Here is a 21,605-nt window from a genome sequence, read left to right as displayed (position 1 = left end):
TTGTGAGCTGCACGTCCATAATGTGAATCTCCTGTTCCACCACATCCCAAAGGTGCTCTACTGGATTGAGATCTGATGACTGCCGATGCCATTTGAGTACAGTGAAATCATTGTTGTGTTCATGAAACCAGTTTGAGATTATATGCACTTTGTGACATGGCACACTACCCTGTAAAAAGCAGCCAGCAGAAGATGGGTACACTGTGATTTGCCACTAAAATCTGAAACACATACCATGTTTCATATTTCACATCAAACATTAATAAATTGAGTAAAATTGCAGGGTTTTTTTGGACTAAGAAATAAAAACCTACTTGAAAATGACATAATACTTTTTTTTAAATTGGAGGGACGTTTTCAATCTACAGCTACAAAGAACAAGTCAACTGCAAGACAATTTGAGTTTTAAATTTCACAATTTATGCAAATTATGCTGCTCCTTTCCTGTAAACTGTCTTTCTGGGAGTGTGGTAAAAGCTGTAAGACAGTATTTGCACCTTTTTGATGGAAAAAGTATGACAATGCAAAGTATAATTGAAGTGTTCGATGGAAAAAAAGAAAATATGGAAAATCTGTGAGACAATCTTGCTTCTGTGGCCAAAACAGTTGCGTGGGAGTGTTTTGCTCAGTCACAGCTCTGAGCATGATTAAACAACAACCCTCTCATTACTGTGGACAGTTCACTTTTAACAGTGTAAAGCTTTGTTGTGGAACCCAATTCAGTTCGGTTCAATTTCATTTCTATAGTGCCAAATCACAACAACAAATCGAGACTCTACAATAATACAAAGAAAACAGAGAAAACCATCATATAACCCTATATGAGCAAGCGCTTTGGCAACAGTGGGAAGGAAAAACTCCCCTTTAACAGGAAAAAACCTCTGGCAGAACCACTATAACTATAGTTTATAACAGTTTTTAGTTATGAATGTAAAAGTTCTGCTTAAATGGTCCAAAGGTTATGTATTCAAAATAGGCTGAAACCTAAATCAACTCTGTAAGACTGAACACACACACACACACACACACACACACACACACACACACACACACAATAAGCTCACAACTCAACACGCTTGACAAGATGATACCTAAATCCACTTTATTCTTACATCCAGATATACACCATCATCATCATCATCATCATCATGTCAGCATCATCATCATCACAAGCAGAAAATCATCACCCTCAGTGTCACACTCATGATCATCAGTATGGCAGCACTATTAGCCGTCTTTTCCTTCCAAAAGCTAAAGCTGTGATAAATAAAAAATAAAACATTTGGTCCTTAAATATATTGTCTAGGCAACATGGTATCAGGGATTAAGACAGAAATGCCTTGTTGCTACCCACAGAAAACATCAAACATCACTGGAAACTGTGCTGAAACAGTGTCATAGGGCGACAGAAGAAGGAGACCGCTAATTGAACATGAGGCTGACGGCAGCAGAGAGCAAAGTGTCGGGCAAACTGAGAGAAAGGGAGTGAGTCTGTGAGCGTCAAAGAAACAGTTAGCGACCAGAGCTGTGAAATCAGATGAAAGGCAGCTAGACAGACACGAGATGAAAGACAAAGAGACCGAGGAGTGAGGAAGCACACAACAGACCCACAGAGAGGCACGTATTTACAGTACAGGGAGACGGGTGGGAAAAAAAGGAATCAAGTGAACCACAATGCACAGTAGAGCAGTATTGTGTGTCACACACACGCACGCACACATGCACACACAGAGAAGAAAAAAATACAATTTACAGAAGCTGTCAAAGTGAACATGTAGATTTAAAAGGTTTGTATTGTTCAAAAACTAAACACCACGCACCTGGGACAACAAAACTACAAGTGGACTGCTCCTAATTTTTCAAATTCATATGAATATTGACTTTACAGTGCTTTTTAAACGCTATATCAGTATAATTATTATTATTCTGATGAGAAAATATTACACTTTGGTGAAGAATGGGAGGCAAGAGGGAGTTGGAGCTGGAAACAAGGAAGTATCTGCTCTATTGCCTGCATCTTGTCATCATAACAGACTTTCCTTCAAACAGGAAAACGATTAATATCTTCCCACATTCATTATTATTGTCAAGGAAATTTCCTGTTTAATTAGTGAGAAAAATGCGTCGCAAGTATTGCTTTTTTTTCATTAGCTTCTAATTTTTTTTTCCAGACTCCCAGACGCTGTTTCCTTCCTGTTTTATTGTGTAGATACACTGCAGCATATTTCCACTTCAGCTCCCCAGCTTGCTCCAACAATCACTAACACAGATATGTATGTATATATTTGGATGGGTTTTTTTAGACTCTGCCTTATCAACCGCTCTGCAGACCCCTAAAGTCTTTCTCATGGATCCTCGATCGATGGCTTGGCTGTGAGTCGCATGAACACCTGATGTTCTAAGACAATCACATCCTAGAGTGAATGCAAACATGTACTATCTGTCCTCGTGAGATCACGGCTTGTCTTGTGCCAACTCTGACACAACTCTGCATATCCATGGCTCTGCTATTCAGGCACCCGTCACAACACAAAGTTCAACATTTTATGAGGTTTTCCTCCTCATTTTTTTTAATTTTTTATTTTTTTATGTTTTACATGTTGGCGGGCAGTTTGTGTCGTAGTCCCTCTGAGTCTTTTCTGCTCGGTGACAGCTGAGGGTCTTTTTGTCCACCTTTAGGAGAGGTGGATTTGGCAGGGGAGTCTGCGTGTGCCGACTGGGTGGGTGCAGTGGTGGATGCTTGTGTGGTCTGGACAGGGATGGAGCGTGTATTAAGTTTTGAGGACTGGGTAGGGGCAGCCATAGTGCTTGGTATTTGTTTTGGGGGGTTAGAAGAGGCCGGCTGAACACAAGGAGAGATGCTGGTGGTGGTGGTGGTGGAGGGGGTAGAAAGAGAGGGGGGCTTTGTGGAGCTCTGGTGTGGACATAAAATTGTTGAGCAGGAGGCTATGGATGTGATTTGTTTGGCAGTGGAGCTTGGAGTGAGGACAGGAGATGTTTGCTTTACAGGATGAACTGAAAAAGTTACTTTAGTTGGAGCATTAGTGCTAGCAGGTGTTTGGGACGGAGTTGAAGTTTGGGTTGGGGTGAGAGGTGAGACCTGTTTAGGAATCTGACTTGAAGTGGGGACTCTAGCTGAGCTGGAGACTGAGGCCTGGAGACAAGGTGTTGGACTGTGGCACTTACTCAGGGAGGGGACAGATGTAAGAGGGATGGGAGATGAGGAAGGTGTTGGGGTGAAGGTCTGGGTAGGGGTACCCGGTGTGCTGGTTTGAGTAGGCGTTTGGGAGGGGGTAGATGTTCGGGTGCGCGTTGTTTGAGTGGGAGAAGGGACTGGAGTCAAGACAGGGCTGGCACCCGACAATGGAGAAGCAGATGGTGGTGTGTTGGATGCCTTGGCTCTTGGGCTCTGGGGGTGAGGCGGAGAAGATGAAACCAAAGAGGAAGGGGGAGAAGAGGATGTGAGTGAGGATTTGGTCCCGTAAGGCTGAGGTAGTGGAACAGGGGTAGAAACAGAGAATGGAGGTGGTGTGGAAGATGGAGAGGGAGAGGACGAGCGGGAGGAGGGTGTAGGAATCGGTTTGGGACGAGGAGTTGAAGAGAGCAACAGTGGGCTTGTTCCTGCCGATGGAGGGGTGGAGCAGAGAGGAGGAGAGGAGGAGCGGGAAGGGGTCATTGGGATTGGTTTTGGTCGAGGTGTCTGGGAAAGAATAGGTGTAGGAGATGAAGGAGTGGGTGCAGGGGAAGGGGTGGCAGAGGAGAGTGGGGTATGCTTTGGAGGAGAGGAAGATGCTGGCACAGAAGATGTAGAAGGCATGTGTGCAGCTGTGGCAGCAGAGGCAGTGTGAGCTGCAGACTGTGTGTATACAGCCTGTGCTATAGTGGGCTGGACAGGAACTGTGCCCTGTGCTTGTGTTTGTGCATTAAATGGCATATTTGTCACCAGCTGTACTGAAGGATTAGAGGTCAGCAGGCCTGCACTGCTTCCCCTGGCTAATTGCCCTGCCAGAAACGGAGCTGCTAGCAAATTACCGCCAGAGGCCTTCCGATGGAGAGGAGGGTGAGGCTGCACTGCAGCCCAAGAGCGATGAGGCAGGGTGGGCTGTGAGGCTGAGAGCAGCCTGGCTTCCTGGGTGAGTCTACCCAGTGCTGGGAGACCCTGTGAAGTGTTTCCTCCATGACGTAACAGAGCCTCTTTTGCCCCTTGCTGAGCTGTAAGCGAAGTGTTGCCATCTGATGGGCCACTGGAGGCAGGCGGGTTGGCGGCTGGTGTTTTGTGGGGAGGTGCAGCTGGTCCTCCTCCTCCTCCTGTTGGGGCTCCAAGAGATCCAGAAATCGCTGAGGGGTGATCTGCCTGAAGTCGGAGGCTGTAATGAAGATTCCTTCCTTGTTGGACAGAAGTTGGGACAGGGGAGGCTGAAGTGGGTGGAGTTTTAGCAATAGGAGGCGATGTCACCCCACCAGGAGGGCCCATGGTTGAGGGGGAGGCAGGAAATCCTCTTGGCGACAAGCCACCTATTCCTCCCATCGCCATCATCCCAATGAGAGAGCTCACAGAGGGGCGAAGGGGCTGCAACACAGGAGCACGAGGAGAAGAAAGAGGGAAAGAGGAGGAGGGAGAGGGGGAGATGAGAGGGGAGGGCAGGTAAAAAGCTCCTCCAAGAGCGTGCTGCTGCTGCTGCAGCTGCTGAAGCTGCTGCTGTTGCTGCTGCTGCTGGTGCATGAGGGCAATGGCTACATTACTTGTGGCAGCCGCAGTCTGCAGGGGAGCATGGACCAGCGGCGCCCAGATGACAGGGCGTGGCCGAGGAGACACCGTGCCACTTCTTCCAGCGGCAGCAGCGGCCGCGATGGCATCCTGCATGGCTGGCATGCTGTCGTGTTTAACAATCTGCTGCACCAGCATGCTGTCACAGGAACCCAGACCTCCTGCTGTCATACCTCCACCTCCTGGACCCCCTCCACCCCGGCCTCCACCACGACCCATGCTGCCACCAAGAGAACCGCCCTGGGATGACTTCCGCGTGAGCATGGAGTTCTTCCTGCCTGTAGAAGAGAAAAAGAAAGAGCAAATGTGAAATAAAATCTTCAACATGTCTTTGTAACCTGAGATACTGAGCTTGACAAAAAGGAATGCCTAAAGGAATGATATCTTTTAAAGAAGGTAAAGCTGTCACGTAGCTGGAGTTTTAGCCTCAAGCGTTTTCCCGTTTTTTTACATTAAAAAGATTTCTAATCCTTAATTATTTTTACTTTTAATCCTTACAGCTTGTTTTCAAAGAGGACTCCTGATCTTTTGGCGGCTTGAACAATCCTAACAAAGGGCCTGTGATACCTGCAAGTATTTGGTATTGTCAGTGTTGAAAGAACAAATGTATGTAGCAATTCAAAAACCACAAGTTACCAATACGGTCCAGTCGGTCAGCTGCGACAGTTTCAAAGGCACGTCGCATCATCGGGTGTTCCTCCAGAACCTCATTGAAGCTGTCCACACTGAGAGAGTACAAACGGCAATATGTGTCTGCTCGGACACTGGCTGTCCTCCGTCCTCGAGTCAATAAGCAGATCTCTGACAATTAGAGGACAGTTTTATCAATATAACAGGGAAATTGCAGTATATACAGTAGTTCTGCAAAACCAACCACAGAAAAAACTACTGTTATCTTCTGCTTCTGCTCCACCCTCCAAAACCTTCTTGTTTAACAAGACACCAAAACATCCTCACCTCCAAAGTAAGACCCATCACTCAGCTTGGTCTCCTTGTTGCCACGGGTCAGCACGCTGACGCGTCCGTGCTGGATAAAGTACATCTTACGTCCAACTGTGCCCTCACGGATGATGAAGTCTGATGGCTGAAACACTTCAAAGCGGAGCTTGGTCAGTACGGCGGTCACAAAGTTGGGATCAGCGTTGGCGAACAGCGGCATGTTAGCAACCAGGCTGCGGCAGTTAAAGCTGACTATCTCCTAAACAAAGAGGAAGAAGGGATAAAGACAGGAGGGAGTGCTAGTCAGAGATCTGCTGCAGGCATGAACACAGCATCTGCGGGATGTATGTGTGATGGTGTGGGTGTTTGTGAGTTTATTACCTCTTTAAGCGGCTCACTAAGTTCTCCCAGGATGTTCTCTTCATCGAACATTTTTCCCTGGAAGCGGTGCTCGTAGTACTCGTGGATCTTTTGCCGAACATCTGCCGGGAGCTTATGGAACGACATGTACTGCTCCACCTGCTTGTACTGCAATAACGAAGGCACAAACACATTCACTTTGAGAGAAGAGTACAGGCAGACTGTGGAAATACATTCTTTAGAAATTTTACCTCAGAATCAACCTTGAAATGTGACCTCAGTTTGATATGTGTGTGTGGGTCAGTGCCTCAATAGATACTCAGACAGTGAGATGTATATATGTTAGATAGTAAACTATCATCACTTTGCACAGTCATTGTGAGGTATAATTTCAAACCTACGAATGTTGACTCACAGCTCCAGTGGGAAGTTATGATCTCTTCAACACTGTGGACATTTTCAAGGGCATAATATTGTTTTTAACTGTACATTGTGAATTACCCTAATTCAGTATATGCCTATATTTATTATGCAGAAGACACCAACTTAAATACCTTATCTTACTAGAGCGTATTTCCGGGCGTTAGGCATATGTTGAAATGTTTTTCCCCTTTTTTGAACTCTAGTTTATCTCCTGACCCCTTTGCAGGGTTCATCCCCAAGTTGAAAAACACTACTGTGGTGGTTATCTGACTTTTTTTGGCAGGGCTCTTTTTAGGAGCTAAAAAAGTTCATGCCTCCCACAGTTTGTATTAATCATTAACACTAAAAAGGGCCTATTTTGAATTCTAGTAAAACATAGGTCACCGTGATGACTTTAGCAAACTCTTTGTTTTTTTCCAACATAAATCACAAACTTGTTTTTTCCCCACATTTTTCTCACAGTGATCTACGCTTCCCCTTGCACTGGCTTCATGACAAGATTTGTTGGTTTGGGGTTCAAATTTAAGAATTTGGAGCATTTTTTGTTTAATTTTAAATTGTGAATCTTACCATCAGCATTCAAGTACTTTAGCATTAATAAACTAATTAATGCAAAAACCACCCTACTGCTTATAATAATAATTGGAGGGGGGAGTCAACCTAAAGGCTGCAGGCTAGAACCGACCCAGCAAAAGATTCAATCTGACCACCTGGATGGCTTGTAAATCTACATAGTCAGAAGCACCCACAGTCACACGACACTCATAAACAAGATTCATATTTCACCTTTTCCTGATACTGTCGCCGCGATGAGTCTAGTGACTGGATCAGAGCGGTGGCGTGGCCGATGAACATGGCATAGCAGGTGGCGCCTACGATCATACTGAGCATGGTGAGCCACACATCAGTCATCCCCTCGGGAGCCTGGGCGCCGTAGCCGATACACAACATGTGGCTCATGGCTTTGAACAGAGCATAGGAGTACTGCACACCCCATGTGTCGTTCTGTGAGCGGGAGAGGAAGAGAGGAAGGGTGACAGAGGAATAAAACAAGTTTCAAGCGTTAATTACAGAGACGCTGGAGCCTTGAACTGTTCTTATTTTAGTCGGGTTACGGGAGCGTTTTCCCCTCTGAGTCGCTCAGCCAAACCATTTTAGAAAACACAGCTGAGATCATAACATATTGCAGGAGAGCAATTTAACTGCCAAAAGCCAGTGTGCTGACCAAAATCATAAAATCGAGCGGCTGCGCTACATACAAGACAATAAAAGAGCCGTCATCTTGCATTATTAAATAAATGTTCTAAAGACTGACAATAAAATGAGCCGCCTCTATCTGTGCGTGTGTGTGTGTGTTTGTGTATGAGTCCAATTATACTAAGACGTTAATGGTCCAGTGGACAAGGGGACCTTCTCTGGGGAAAATCCCAGCATCAGTCTGCTTAGCAACCATCACACAGGCAACTGCAAGACATGAGTCAGCTGAATATCTGAGTCTGTATGCTTTCATGCAAAATCTCCAGCAGGTCCCCAGGCCTTCCACTGATTGAGCTCATTCACACCTACACTTGATCTCTGGGAGGTTTTTAATTATAGTCAATCTTATTCCAACTGGACATGTTGCTGCATGAGCCAGTTAACACAGATAAGGGGCAAAGCATGGCAAATCTGATAAACAGTGAGTCTTTTCAGAAGCAGCGGTTTGCTTTAATCTCAAACAAATATTGCGCACGCTGTTCAAACAATCCCAGATAGGGTTTTGTGTGATTCATTCAGCTCGGCCTGAGCGTCTTGGCCTGACAATAAAGTCGTTCACTGAAACATATTAAAAATAACACAGAGACTCACCACCATCACGTTCTTAGAAACCCAGCAGTCAGGAGGGAAGTCCTGCAGCATGGGGACCAAAAACTGGAGACAGCCGTCCCAGTGGCACAGCAGCAGCATCATGCCAATTAGATTTACTATCCTTACCATAGCACTGGCAAGGTCATAGGTCATATGGAAGATCTGAGAAAGAAGAGGATGTAAAAAGAGAGCAAATAGGGATTTAGATTTTTTATCCCTAAAAGCCTCTTGATCAGCAACACATCCAAAACGGGGGTGCTTCTGCCCTCCAAGCATGTTGTTTCATACAAAAGGGGCTTCTGATGAGTCATGCCTTAAATATTAAATCTTTTCCACAAATATCTGGGTTTGTGCTTCTCACCTCCTCCCACTGGTGGATGTAGCGGATGAGCCTGGACAGGCGCAGGAGCCGAAGCAGGCTCAGGATTTTGGTGAAGCGGACTATCCGCAGCGCCCTGGCCGTCCTGTAGACCTCTGAGTCCAGACTGTCCACCATCAGGAAGATGTAATCCACCGGGATGGATGACACAAAGTCCACGAGGAACCAGCTCTTCAGGTATTTCTGGCGAATCGCCCTGACGTTAGAGTGAGATGGAAGACCAGTGTCATTCTTCATTTGGCAGTCTAGTCTCGTGGAAGAGAGTTCAACATTTGCTTGGCATGAAACCCTCCTCATAAATATTCAACAGGAACACAGTGGGATTTGAACAAAGCTCTGCCACTGGCCTCACATCACCTTTTCACATCTCACACATTAATTTGTTTGAACACAAACCCAGCAGATGGCCAGAAGAGCAAATTTAAATTTATGGCATTGGGCCTGCTGCACTGATATTCCAGACAATACACACACACATGCACATAAATGCTCCTTCTAACCTCGGGTCGAGTAATATCTCAGTGTTGTCTTCCTTGACGATGCCGGTCCTGAAGTTAAGCACCAAATCGACCATGAAGAGAGTGTCCGAGACCACGTTAAAGATGATCCATGAAGGGGTGTTCTCGTCTCGAAAGAACGTGATGCCCACCGGCAGGATGATTAGGTTTCCCATCATCAACAGTAACATCAAAAGGTCCCAGTAGAATCTAGAAAGATAAAGATGGAGAGTTACTCATTATTTACCTCTGGTCTCTCCATTTTGTTTCTCATTTCTTTATTTTCTTATATTGTTTTGTTGTTTTAAAAGGTTGGCAAAATAGCACAAATATAATTTAAAATAGAGGCAAAAAAATCTCAAGCTGCTGTTTGGATTGAAGACAGCTTTGCACACTTTGGCAGTATCTTAACCAGCTGAATATGCTGACTCACATGCTCATGACCCAAATATTACACTTCAATTCTTGGCAAGATTTTAGTAAAAACGGTGATAAAATGACATAACTCATACAGTGCAAATGCTAAAAATACCTTGCAAAAACAGGAAAAAGACTTTCATGTGGTGGTAAAAGAGGTTTAGCAACATTTCGCAAAGCAAAAACAGAAATATTAAATATTAATGTAAGCGAAATTTCTCTTTTTTCTTTACTGGGACCAATACAAGCTTCATCTATATGTATGTTTAGCATAAGTCAGTATTACTGAAATCTATATTAACATGATTTTGCAAACAGAGACACCACGGTTTTGTCACCTGTGAGCAGCTCAAATGATGAGCATTAACAGAATACGCAAAACTGAACAGGATTAGTATTCACTGTGACTGAAATCTGCATGTGTCACTTTGTCACTTTTCAAGAGTGAACCTGCTTATAAGCTCTTTGTGAAATGACAGTGTGTTGAAGTATACCAATCACGCATAACATTTTGACCACCGGCAGGTGAAGTGAATAACACTGATTATCTCTTCATCATGGCACCTGTTAGTGGGTGGGATATATCAGGGAGCAAGTGAGCGTTTTGTCCTCAAAATTGATGTGTTAGAAGCAGGAAAAATGGGTTAGTATAAGGATTTGAGTGAGTTTGACGAGGGCCGAATGGTGAGACAAAAAATGAATGGGTCAGAGCATCTCCAAAACCGCAGCTCTCGTGGGGTGTTCCCGGTATGCAGTGGTCCAAGGAAGGAGCAGTGGTGGACCAAGGCTCACTGATGCAGGGGTGTAAACGCTGGGCGGCGTGGTAAGATCCAACAGATGAGCTGAAAAGTTGATGCTGGCTCTGATAGAAAGATGTCAAAATTTGTTGGGTATAGGGCTGAATAGCCACAGACCAGGGTCAGGGTGTCCATGCTGACTCCAGTCCACCACTGAAAGAGCCAACAATGAGCATGTGAGCATCAGAACTGGAACACAGAGCAATGGAAGAAGGAGGCCTCTTCTGATGAATGACGTCTTCTTTTACATGGTGCATGTGCTTTAATATATGGCATCAGGAAGTACTATGGGAAGAAGTCCGGCAGAGGCAGTGCTCTGCTGGGAAACCTTAGGTCCATGTGGATGTTACTTTGACACTTGCCACCTTCCTAAGCTTTGTTGATGACCATGTAAACTATGGTCTGCATTTAATCATTAGTTATTCATCTCTGGCTCTCTTCCTCAGTGTGTCTTTTGTCTGGTCTTCCTCCCCTCCCACCTAACTCGTTGCGGCAGATGGCTGCCCCTCCCTGAACCTGGTTCTTTCTGAAGTTCCTTCCTTTCCCACTGTCACTAAGTGTTTTCTCAGAGGGGGCCATTTGATTGAGGCTTTCTCTCTGTTATTGTAGGTGCTTTACCTTACGACATAAAGCTCCCTGAGATGACTGCATTTGTGATTTGGTGTTATATAAATAAAATTTTAATTGAACGTGATAGGTTTGTAGCTTGAACCTATTCGCTGGAATGTTGAAGGCAATGTAATTACACAGCAAGCAAGACACGAGTAGGCAACATTCTTTATGTTTCACGTGCACGGGAGAGAACTGGACAGGCGCCGTTCCTTCGCTTGACCCCAGTTGCTCTCGTCCGCTCCCCCGTAACACTGCTCTTTTATTGTGGTTACATGAATATGCATAGGGTCATTAACATATGACATAGGTATACATGTGAACAAAGAATACTCTGTGTGTGTGTGTGTGTGTGTGTGTGTGTGTGCGTGCGTGCGTGCGTGCGTGCGTGCGCGTGTGTGTGTGTGGTCAAAATGTGACCCCGTGAAGACTCCCCAAAGCTGGTGCCAGGAGTCTAGCGGTACATCTGAACAAAAGGCTCTTACACTCAAACAGATATACGTGTGTTTGTTATACCATATATCAGCAAGAGAAGATACGACCTCTCCTAGGAGGTGTGTGATCTATGCCAGAACACTCTGAAGAGGAGTGAACACACTCCCCTCTTCATGCTACACAGAGTTGTTACAGACTATTAAGGATCAAACCTCCTATCACTACACAATCGATTATATACTTCTAAGCATATATGAGTAAATATTTCTAAGCATAAATGGCAATCACAATACAAATCTAACAGAACGTTTTAGTGGAAATTATATTCCTTGATGGTAAATGGCCTGTATTTGTATAGCGCTTTACTAGTCCCCAAGGACCCCAAAGCGCTTTACACAACCAGTCATCCACATTCACACACTGGTGATGGCAAGCTACATTGTAGCCACAGCCACCCTGGGGCGCACTGACAGAGACGAGGCTGCCGGACACTGGCGCCACCGGGCCCTCTGACCACCACCAGTAGGCAACGGGTGAAGTGTCTTGCCCTGGGACACGACCGAGTCTGTCCGAGCCGGGGCTCGAACCGGCAACCTTCCGATTACAAGAAGAACTGCCAACTCTTGAGCCACGATCGATGGCCTGTGGCTTCTTCCAGCAGGACAATGCCCCCTGCCACAAAACAAAAATTGTTTAGGAATGATTTAAGGAGCACATTGAGATTGAGGTGTTGATTGGCCTTAGTGCCAGATACCACACCACACCTTCACCCATCAAGGCATGGACTCTAGTGGGTGTATGGGTCTGGGCTTCTTTGGCTGCAAAAAGGGGACCAACACAATATTATGCAGGTGGTCATAATGTTATGTGTGATTTGTGTACAGGAAAATGAGAGAGCCTAGAGCATGCTTCTTCTGTTGTGATGAGTCAAAATTCCTACTGTTAAAAAAAGACTGTATCCTGCACTATATGTGGATAACGTTACTTTTCCTACATATTCATTTTTAAAAAAAAAAGTTGTTTGGCTGAATCAGGGTGCTGTGTGTCTGTGTCTTCCTCTTGTGTTGCTCCACATTGCAAAAGGCAGAGCCAAGCCTCCGTGCATTTTTACATTCCCATCCTAAACATATAATGCTGAAAAATTAGATTCAAAGGGGCACAACTCTGATTCAATTTTACATTTCCATAAGTTCAAAGAGACACATCAAAACAAGATTGGTCAAAGTTGAAGCACCTGAGGGCAAGATGGGTATCACGACTCTTAAAGCTTTCCCACCGACTAGGAGCCATTGGATTTTCTAGAACTTGTTAAACGCATTTCCACCAGATTAAAAAAGAGAGACTGCAGCTACTGGCACAGTTATACAACATAGGTGGTCCCAAAGTTGGAGGGTCAGATGCAAGTGCCTACAGGAGATGTTACTGCAAGAAATTTGCCACCATTTTGATAAAACTTCAGTGAAAACAGGAGAGGCTTCTCTGTGAAAAGCAGGGCACAACTTGTAATATTCAGTTCTCAAACTTGCAAACTGAAGGGCACTTCTCAAAATGCAACTGGCCAGCTCTCTCCTACCTGATAACCACCCCCGACCTTTTAAAATTCACATTTCTACTAAGATTTTAAAAACTGCAAATGTGTTCAAACAGGTGTTTGTTCATGTTTGAGAGCAGAAAGTGTTTATTTTTTAAAATAATCTGTGCTTATTCACATCCGTGAGCCAGGACAATAACAAGTGCAGTCCTCCTGGTAATATAAGTCAGGCTGTAGTAGATATGAATGTTTCCCTCAAGACAGTTTCATCCTTTGCTTTGGCAAGATAAAGCACCTGTGCTTCATACTAATAAAACAAAGCAGAAGTGATTTGAGAAAAGGAGGAAGACAGTGAAGAACAGAGGGAGGCAAACGATCAGTAACCTTGGGAGGCCTCATCAATCTGAATGTCATGCTGGAGGACTCCGTGATGTAGCCGTCTCGGGAAAAAAAAGCAGGCGATCACTCATGTCATTTGGATGCTGAAAGTGATTAAAGTATGACAGAAGAGCCGATCCAATCATCGGGAGATGATTCGTGTCATCTCTCTCTCTCGTTTCTGCTAAGCCCTTTAGCCAACGCGTTATCAATGACTTGCTTATTCTTGCATCCTCACGCTGTCTCTGTCTCGCTCATTTACACACACAGTGTCTCTTTTTTTAGACAAAGTACACTCAAGCTCTGCGGTCGATTGCTATGGAGCACCAATTTAGTAACAGAACCTCATGGTGTGATGCTACCACTAGACTGATGAATATTAAGCATGCATGAGTCATCGCTCGGCCCCACACACTCTTCTGTCTGACTTTGTCACTTACACTGACAGATGTATCGCTTCATAATCACTGGCAACAAACACGCAGGGATTATTTACAGCAACATGGTCGCTCTTGCAGAAGGCGATTTACTCCTGACTTGGAGAACTCACTTTGTTAACTCTGACTGTGAGGAACACGTCTGTAAATTACATCATGCCTGTCAGGACCCCGTAAACAATATGAACCATAACGCTGTACCTAACGAGGCTCCGATGGAAAACCTTACAGAGGTTATTTTTAAAACGATTAGTTTAACATTGACGTGTGGACTTTGCTTTTGCCCTTTTAAACCAAATTAGATACTTAATAATGTCTCTACTGAAGTGACTAATTGATCAGCATAAAATAATCCTCAACCAGTGACTAATTGATTATCCAACCACTGATTATTGATTAATTGCTTGGAAAAACATTCCATGGACACGGTAAAATGATTGTTCCTCCTGTAGCGATGCATTTGTTGACATCTACATCAATATTGTGTCAATATTTAAATTAAAAGATGTAGGCGCTCTGAAACTGACTCCCCAGTAAATTTAACTTACTGCAGTCACTAGCTCATGACTCCTTGCGGTAACACAGAATTTGCAGCAAAGAAGAAGAAAGTCACGGGGAGCGGGGGTGGGGAACAAATCAGACAGCTAATTAACTCTGACATGTTACTGAAATTAAGTTATAGTGATAAAACACAAACACCATGGCTGAGTGAATTCATATATAATTCCATCATTTTGCCTGCTGAGATTTTCTTCCTATTAAAATACTGTTATGTGTCATAGATGGTTGTGTTACCACATGATATACATGAGTATCACAGCATAAATATATTGTGACATCACTGTTATTGTAGGCAACATATTGTGATTTTATCATAATGAAGATTATGCTCCGATTTCTACACCTAATTTACAGATTATGGAAAATATTGTTTGTGGCAGCGCTGTATTATAGGTGGAAAATGGTAGTACATATAGAGTGTACAATTTATTAGGTACACCCTTTTGCCTCCAAAACTGCTTTAATTCTTTGAGGCATAGATTTAACAGGGTGCTGGAAACATTCCTCAGAGATTTTGCTCCATGTTGACATGACAGCATCAAGCATGCTGCAGTTTCATTGGCTGAACATTTATGAATAAATCTCCTGTTCCACCACATCCCAAAGGTGCTTGTATTGGAAATGGAATCTGGTTACTGTGGAGGCCATTTAAGTACAGTGAACTTATCTTCATTTGTAAGAAAGCAGTTTAAGGTGATTTGAACTTTGCGGCACAGCGCATTATCCTGCTGGAAACAGATGAGTACATTGTGATCATAAAGGGCTGGGCATGGTCAGGAACAAAACTAAGGAGTGTTTAAATGATGCTCAGCTGGTACAATGGGACTCAAACTGTGCCACAACTATCACACCACCACCATCCTGGACCATTCTTACAAGGCAAGATGGATCCATGTTTTCATGTTGTTTATGCCAAATTCTGGCCCTACACTCTGAATGTCTGAGCAGAAATTGAGACTCATCAGACCAGAAAACATTTTTCCAACCTTCTGCTGTACAGTCTGAGTTTCCTGTTCTTAGCTGACAGGAGTGGCACCTCCTCTGCTGTAGTCCATCTGCTTCAAGGTTCAACATGCTGTGCATTCAGAGACGCTCGTTTGCATATCTTGCTTGTAACAAGTGGTTATTTGAGTTACTGTTGCCTTCCTATCAGCTCAAACCAGGCTGGCCATTCTCCTCTGACCTCTAGCATTTTAAGGTACTTGAATATATTTTAATGTGCATTTGCTCCTTGAGCTAGCTAATCTATTTTATTATTTGTTTATTTCTTTGTTTTTAAATGTCTGTACAGTACCAGCTAACAGCTCAGAATCTGAAATGTTAGATGGTGACTTGTTAGCAATTCACCTGAAGAAATATTCCTCTTAACATCAAGTCAGTTTCTTTTTTCTTATTCCTTTCATGCAATAAAACAGTAAAATTTGTGTTTTGCCTTTTCTTCTAATGGACTTGCTTTTGCTTGAGTACTTACTGAGTAGTTACTCCTGCTGCTCAGTATAGTACATTACCCTTCAGGGAATTATGTATTTCTCATCTTTAACTTTAAAAAATATATTTATTCTTGCAATCTTGTATCTATCATACAGGTTTCACAGATTAAAATGTGGATTTTATACATTGTTTTAGTTTGCTGAGTAACATACTAGGTGACACTGTCCATGTACGCTGCACATTACTCTGCTTCTATGTACTACAGCCTACTGTTTCCATGGGGATGTGACAGCTGATTCAAACCTGAATGAAGAAGGGAAGACCCAAACAGACAAGAAGATGTGACAGCCAAACTGAAAATCAGAATAAATACCTGACAAGACCTGGTTTCTGATTTTCCACCTGGTGAAACACCAGGAGCTGTGTACTGTGCGGTTCATTCGGGTATAAATGCATATAGTGTGCCCCTGTGAACTGAACACGCACATGCTTATACACACACAGGAATTGCAAATGCAATCAAAGCTGGTCTCTGTAACCTCATCAGTATTCCATTTTGAACACGAACAGGTGGTGGAGGGTAACCGACCTGTATCTACCTGCTCAGCTGTTGTCATACCAAAAAACCAAATCTACTGTAATTGAGGCCAAGTGTCTCCTGTGTCGCCTGTGATTGGTTCCCTGCTCGCAGTTGGCCAGATGTCAGCTCCTTGCAAGTTTCCACCCATCATCCAGCAGGGCACATACAGACAAACAAGGACAACTGTACATGTATCAGCAGCATCCCTGATTCAACATGAATTCACTCTGCTTCTATTTCTAACTCTCCTCACCCTTCATCTCTCACTTTGTATGCTTCTCATGCCACAATGTGTATTTTCTTCACCTTTTCTGCCCCTTGTTATGCATTCTTATAGGTGCAGTAGCAACACATCTTTTCTTAATGAGGTGAAAGGTGTGGGAGCTTATTGGCAAACTCAGTAATGACAGACCAAATGTACGAGCACAAGCGCTGCCACACATTCTAGTGGCTGCCAGGGCCAAAACACATAAAGCAGCTCTGAAGGTAATCTGTCTTCTCGTCTCTCGCGCCTCAGCCTTGCAAAGTTCCTCTTCAGGTACTTAACGGAAAAGTTAGATGACTGAATAATGCATAATGCATACTCAACTTGCATAATTTAGAATGTCATACATAATTGACTAAAATTCAATTGCAATTCTGCAACGGGCTAATTAGGACTATTTAACTTGTCAGATGTCTTGGTTGAATATCAGTTAATGCAGGACAGGCTGAGATTCAATGAAACACAAACCCATTCACAACACCCTTCGTCGATCCTGCCCCGCCTTCCTCACTGACTACCTCCATCACATTACCTGCGAGCAGCCCCATAAGAAGCACTTGTGAGCGATCATTACATTGACAGACAATACAAAATGACACAGTCAGTGTGTGCCTGTGTGTGGTTGATGAGACAAAAGTGGGCCAGGAGCCTTGGGGATCAAGTCATCCATTGTTGCTGCAGTCTGTCTGGAGATTATGAATGCTGCCTCTCCCTTTGCTGTCCATCTGCACATCTTAGGCACATGCAATTATGGAGAGCAATTTTCTGTGAATACCTGGCCTATTAACTCATAAATAATAATGCATATTTAACATGTGCAATGGTGCATGCAATCTAGCCAGGAGTGTTAAGGATAGCCTGCCAGGCACTCTTTAAGTTTATCTCCCATACTCGCTTCCGTTCAAAAAATTGCAATAAAAAAAAACAGCCTAATGAAAATCCACTGTGTTTTCCTTCATTTCAATTCAATACATGCATTGTATACATATATACATATATAAATCACAACAACAGTCCCCTCAAGATGCTTTAGATTGTAAAGTAAAGACCCTACAGAGAAAACCCCAACAATCAGACGACCCCCTATGAGCAAGCACTTGGAGACAATGGGAAGGAAATCTCCCTTTTAACAGGAAGAAACCTCCAGCAGTTTCAGGGAGGGGCACCTATCTTTCACAACCCGTTAGGAATGAGTAACCAAACCCGGCTTACCCATTCCTGTACTAACTATTCGGCTCAGGTGGCAGAAAAATCCTAATCCCTCTGTAAAGCCACCAACAGGGAGTGCTGTGCTCGGTTAAGCCACCTTTACATGAAAACATACTTAACTTTTTACCTAAGTTACTTGGAAAGGGACATGCACCTTTTGTCTATATCTATAAAAGATTATTTCCAGGAAACAACAGGCTACTATAATAAAATGTTCCTCTTAGAAATGGAGACCAGCCATTGTAGCATTCTGTCTTTCTTGGAGACCGTAGCCCCTGATCACTGCTCTTTCCATGAGCACCTGTAGCTGTGTCTTTGTTGTACAACCCCACTTTAAGCTTCATCTTCTCCTCCAACCCTGACGTAACTTACTATGCACTAAAGCCGTGCCCTGGGAATATATATTTAGCCTCCTGCATTTCTTTCTTTCCCAGTTGTCCTCCTCCCCATTTCCCCTGTTAACAACTGAAGAGGTTGCTTAATGCATGATCTGTTTTCCTTTTCCTCTCTCTTTCTCTCTCTAGTTAATTGTCTATCATTATACTTCAAGTGTGCTCTGTAAAAGTGAGCGTGGATTCAACTTGCTTTGATCCACATTTCTCAGAAAAAAACATCATCTGTATTGAAAATGCTACAAGTGGCATTTAATTCACAAACCAACATCAGAGTGACCAGCTGCTGTGGAGGGTGTGTGTGTGTGTGTGTGTGTGTGTGTGTGTGTGTGTGTGTGTGTGTGGGAGGGCTCCATACCTGAAGTCACTGTAGGGGTGGATGATCCACGCTCCTGCTGATTTCAGTCTTTCCTGCTCCTGTTCCACAGCTTTGTGAGATCCAAACATACGCAGACTGAACTTGTTGACCCCAGGCTGAAGCATGGCTCCAAACTGTCTCTGGATGAAGGTGCTCTGGTTGGAGTTGCTGTAGTCTTCCCCGTCCAATCCCATGCCAAACCCACCCAGGCTAGACTGACCCATCATCTCCGGGGTTCCTGCTGCATTGGTGTTGCATGCTGTGGTTGTGGTGGTCTCTGCACCGGTGGCCACCACCATGACTCCGGTCCCGGTGGAGGACGTAGAGGCCAGGGCTGCACGGGAGGCGGCGAAACCTACTGATCGCGGAGGAGGATGGGCTGTGCCAGAAGAGGAGGACGGAGGAGGCGGCAAGGGAATCGGGGTAGTTGGAGTGCCTGCTGTACGGAAGGGCAGGCCGTCCCTGGTGGAGGCGCTCATGATGGAGAGGCGACGCCCGCGTCCACCTGAGGACGTGCTATCTGCCCCAAAGGAGCCCTTCTCTCCCTCCAGCGAGGCCTGGGACAGCCTGTAGCCGGGAGAGGGCAAGCTGCCCTTACTGCGCCTCTTCGAGTCCCCTCCGTTACGCCTGGGCAGGCTGTCACCCCCGGACCCCCCGGCGCTACTAGGGGTACCCACACCTCCAGCCACCCCATCCATCCCAACTCAGGGAAGGGGAGGAGTGTGAGGGGAGGATCAATATAACCTGTGACTCCCACCCCTCAGAAAAACTATTCAGTACTGTCGACCTGTCTAGGTTACATAGGTGAGAAAGTCAATGACGCTCTGAATGTTAAATTGAAGAAGCGACAGAAAAGTGCAGTGTGTCTCCAGTCATTCTCCCGGAGTCCTCCGCCCTCTTTCCGCGGATGTGGCCATCCTTACCTCAGTGCCCTTGGAAAAAGCCCCATCCAGACAAAAATCTTACCCCCCTGTCACTGTGACGCCAGCAGCTTCACTTTTCCTCTTTTCTTAAAGAGTCTCGTTTGTCCTTACAGATGTTTCTGTGCCAGTCCTCCTTCCTCGTCCTTGAAACGCTGCTCTCCGCCCGAGGCCCTCCCTCCCCGCTCCACAGTCGCCCTTAACGCTCCGACACCGGTCATATTGGCACCGGATTCCCGGTCTATTGTAGATAAGACCGCTCGACGCTCATTGGCCGTCCGTGTCCTGTCCGTGTAGCCTATATGTCCAGGCTGCCTACCCAGTCTTTGCCTCTTTCATCATATATCATTATGTAAGAGATGTTTTGGGCGCTAAGGTGTCAGACTGGGGAACATTCATCCGAGGATGAAAGGCAAGGACACTCGATACTCTGTTAGGAGGGATGGGTTGTTAACGGACAGAAGGGACGCACGAAAAAAGGCACACACGAGCGCTCGCACTCCGAGGCGCACTGATTCATACGGACACGCACTCGACCAGCAACCGGGCACATGCACACAGGAAAAACGGGAACAAATACGGCTGGGAAAGAAGTCAGAATACCCCAGGTCTAGCCCATGTTTTCATTGAGTCCGCTACACGTTGTCATTTTCAGTATCCGTGCGGGAAAAAACACCTTCACCATGACGGAAGACCCATCTACCCGCGACTGAAGCGCAGTCAGACACACAGACAGATTTCCTCCTTTACAAAAAAGCTATTTTATAAAAAAAAAAAACTGATGCCGCAATTAACTTGATCAGGTTCTCACAGCCTGACGCACCACATTCCATGTTCCCTCACATGCAGGCGCTGCCATGCACTTCACTTTTCAATGACACTGTGTCCAGTCTACAGGGATACGGCGGTGTCCCTTCCCCTCTTATGGCACCAACGGCAGATTACAGACTCTACATTTAAATGAAGAAAGCCGCTCCGAGGTAAAATTGTGCGCTCCCAGGAATTTCAAACCTTCCTTAAATAAAAACAAAGCAACTTGTTGAGCCTTTAAAATGCCTTGGTCCTCAGGAGATTGTGCAGAGCAGATGGAGTCCAGTTTACGGCTCAATTTACTTCCTTTTCTGACTTAACACTCAGAGGTCGGTCTGACACGTCCGCAGAAGCGCGCAGGCAGCGCGTGCAAATGAAATATTAAATAAATAAATGTCCGTATAATAGTCGGAATCTAATCAGCTTGTTGCCATGGCATCCGCATCCCCATCATCCTTCCCCCAAGGCCGCATGCCCAGCCGGCGCAAAACGCACGCATCCCTCGCAGGTACAGGATGCGCGTCATCCCTTCTCACCAATGCGGCGAGGGAGCGCGTGATGGAAAGAGGGATGATGAAACTTTATTCAAATAGCAAAAAGGGGCAAGCCTTTTTTGTACCAACAATGGGGAGGACTTATAAAAGAAATAAAAGAAAAATGAATGAAGTCCTTAAAGAACGCTGGGATCCAAACAACGTGAAGCAAATACACCTTTTAGAAATGAAATAACAAATATTCATTCAATCTGCAGTTAAACTCCAGAGCTTGAGTTCGTCTAGAGAGATATGAAGGCTGATACATCATGAAATAGATGACAGGGTAGTTTACTGTAATGTACTTTTTTCCTTTTCAGTATTTTAAATGTATTTAAGTACTCGACTACATTTTTCACACCAAGATTGACGTTTATTCGTCAGCTGTTTATTGGTTATCCTTCTTAAATAAGAGACTCTATAGTCGATCTGTCAGTATTCTAAGGTCAAGAAATATTGTGAAAGCAGGGATTTTACATGTAACAGAGTACTTTAGTTTTTATGTGTTGTTACGATTTGTGAACACATCTACATCCAAATTACACATGAAAGTATGTTCGGCTTAAGAACAGCTGTGAAGTACTTTATGTAAACATCTAAACCTACAACATTTTTTGGGGGGAAAAATTACATTTGACAGCTATTTACTACTTAGTATATAAAGGGCGCCTATTATGTTCATTTACAATTGCTGTGATGGCTATTTTTATTCTTGGATTAACGGGTGG

At 44.5% G+C, this 21,605-nt stretch overlaps 1 protein-coding gene across 1 annotated transcript; it reads right to left on the bottom strand.

The window, feature by feature from the left end:
• Nucleotides 1-1,073: 1,073 nt before the first annotated feature.
• On the bottom strand, nucleotides 1,074-20,949 carry LOC100711672 (potassium/sodium hyperpolarization-activated cyclic nucleotide-gated channel 2). The gene is made up of 9 exons (XM_005472620.3): nucleotides 18,615-20,949; nucleotides 9,218-9,424; nucleotides 8,700-8,913; nucleotides 8,339-8,500; nucleotides 7,277-7,495; nucleotides 6,089-6,235; nucleotides 5,726-5,966; nucleotides 5,405-5,569; nucleotides 1,074-5,046 (listed from the first exon to the last, which is right to left on the bottom strand). Exons 1-9 carry the CDS (start codon nucleotides 19,310-19,312, stop codon nucleotides 2,594-2,596), a joined length of 4,506 nt encoding a protein of 1,501 aa, XP_005472677.1. The 5' UTR covers nucleotides 19,313-20,949; the 3' UTR covers nucleotides 1,074-2,593.
• Nucleotides 20,950-21,605: the final 656 nt, after the last annotated feature.

Source organism: Oreochromis niloticus, linkage group LG11 (genome assembly GCF_001858045.2).
Source record: "Oreochromis niloticus isolate F11D_XX linkage group LG11, O_niloticus_UMD_NMBU, whole genome shotgun sequence".
Classification (NCBI taxonomy): domain Eukaryota; kingdom Metazoa; phylum Chordata; class Actinopteri; order Cichliformes; family Cichlidae; genus Oreochromis; species Oreochromis niloticus.
This window is presented reverse-complemented; position numbering and strand designations above follow the sequence as displayed.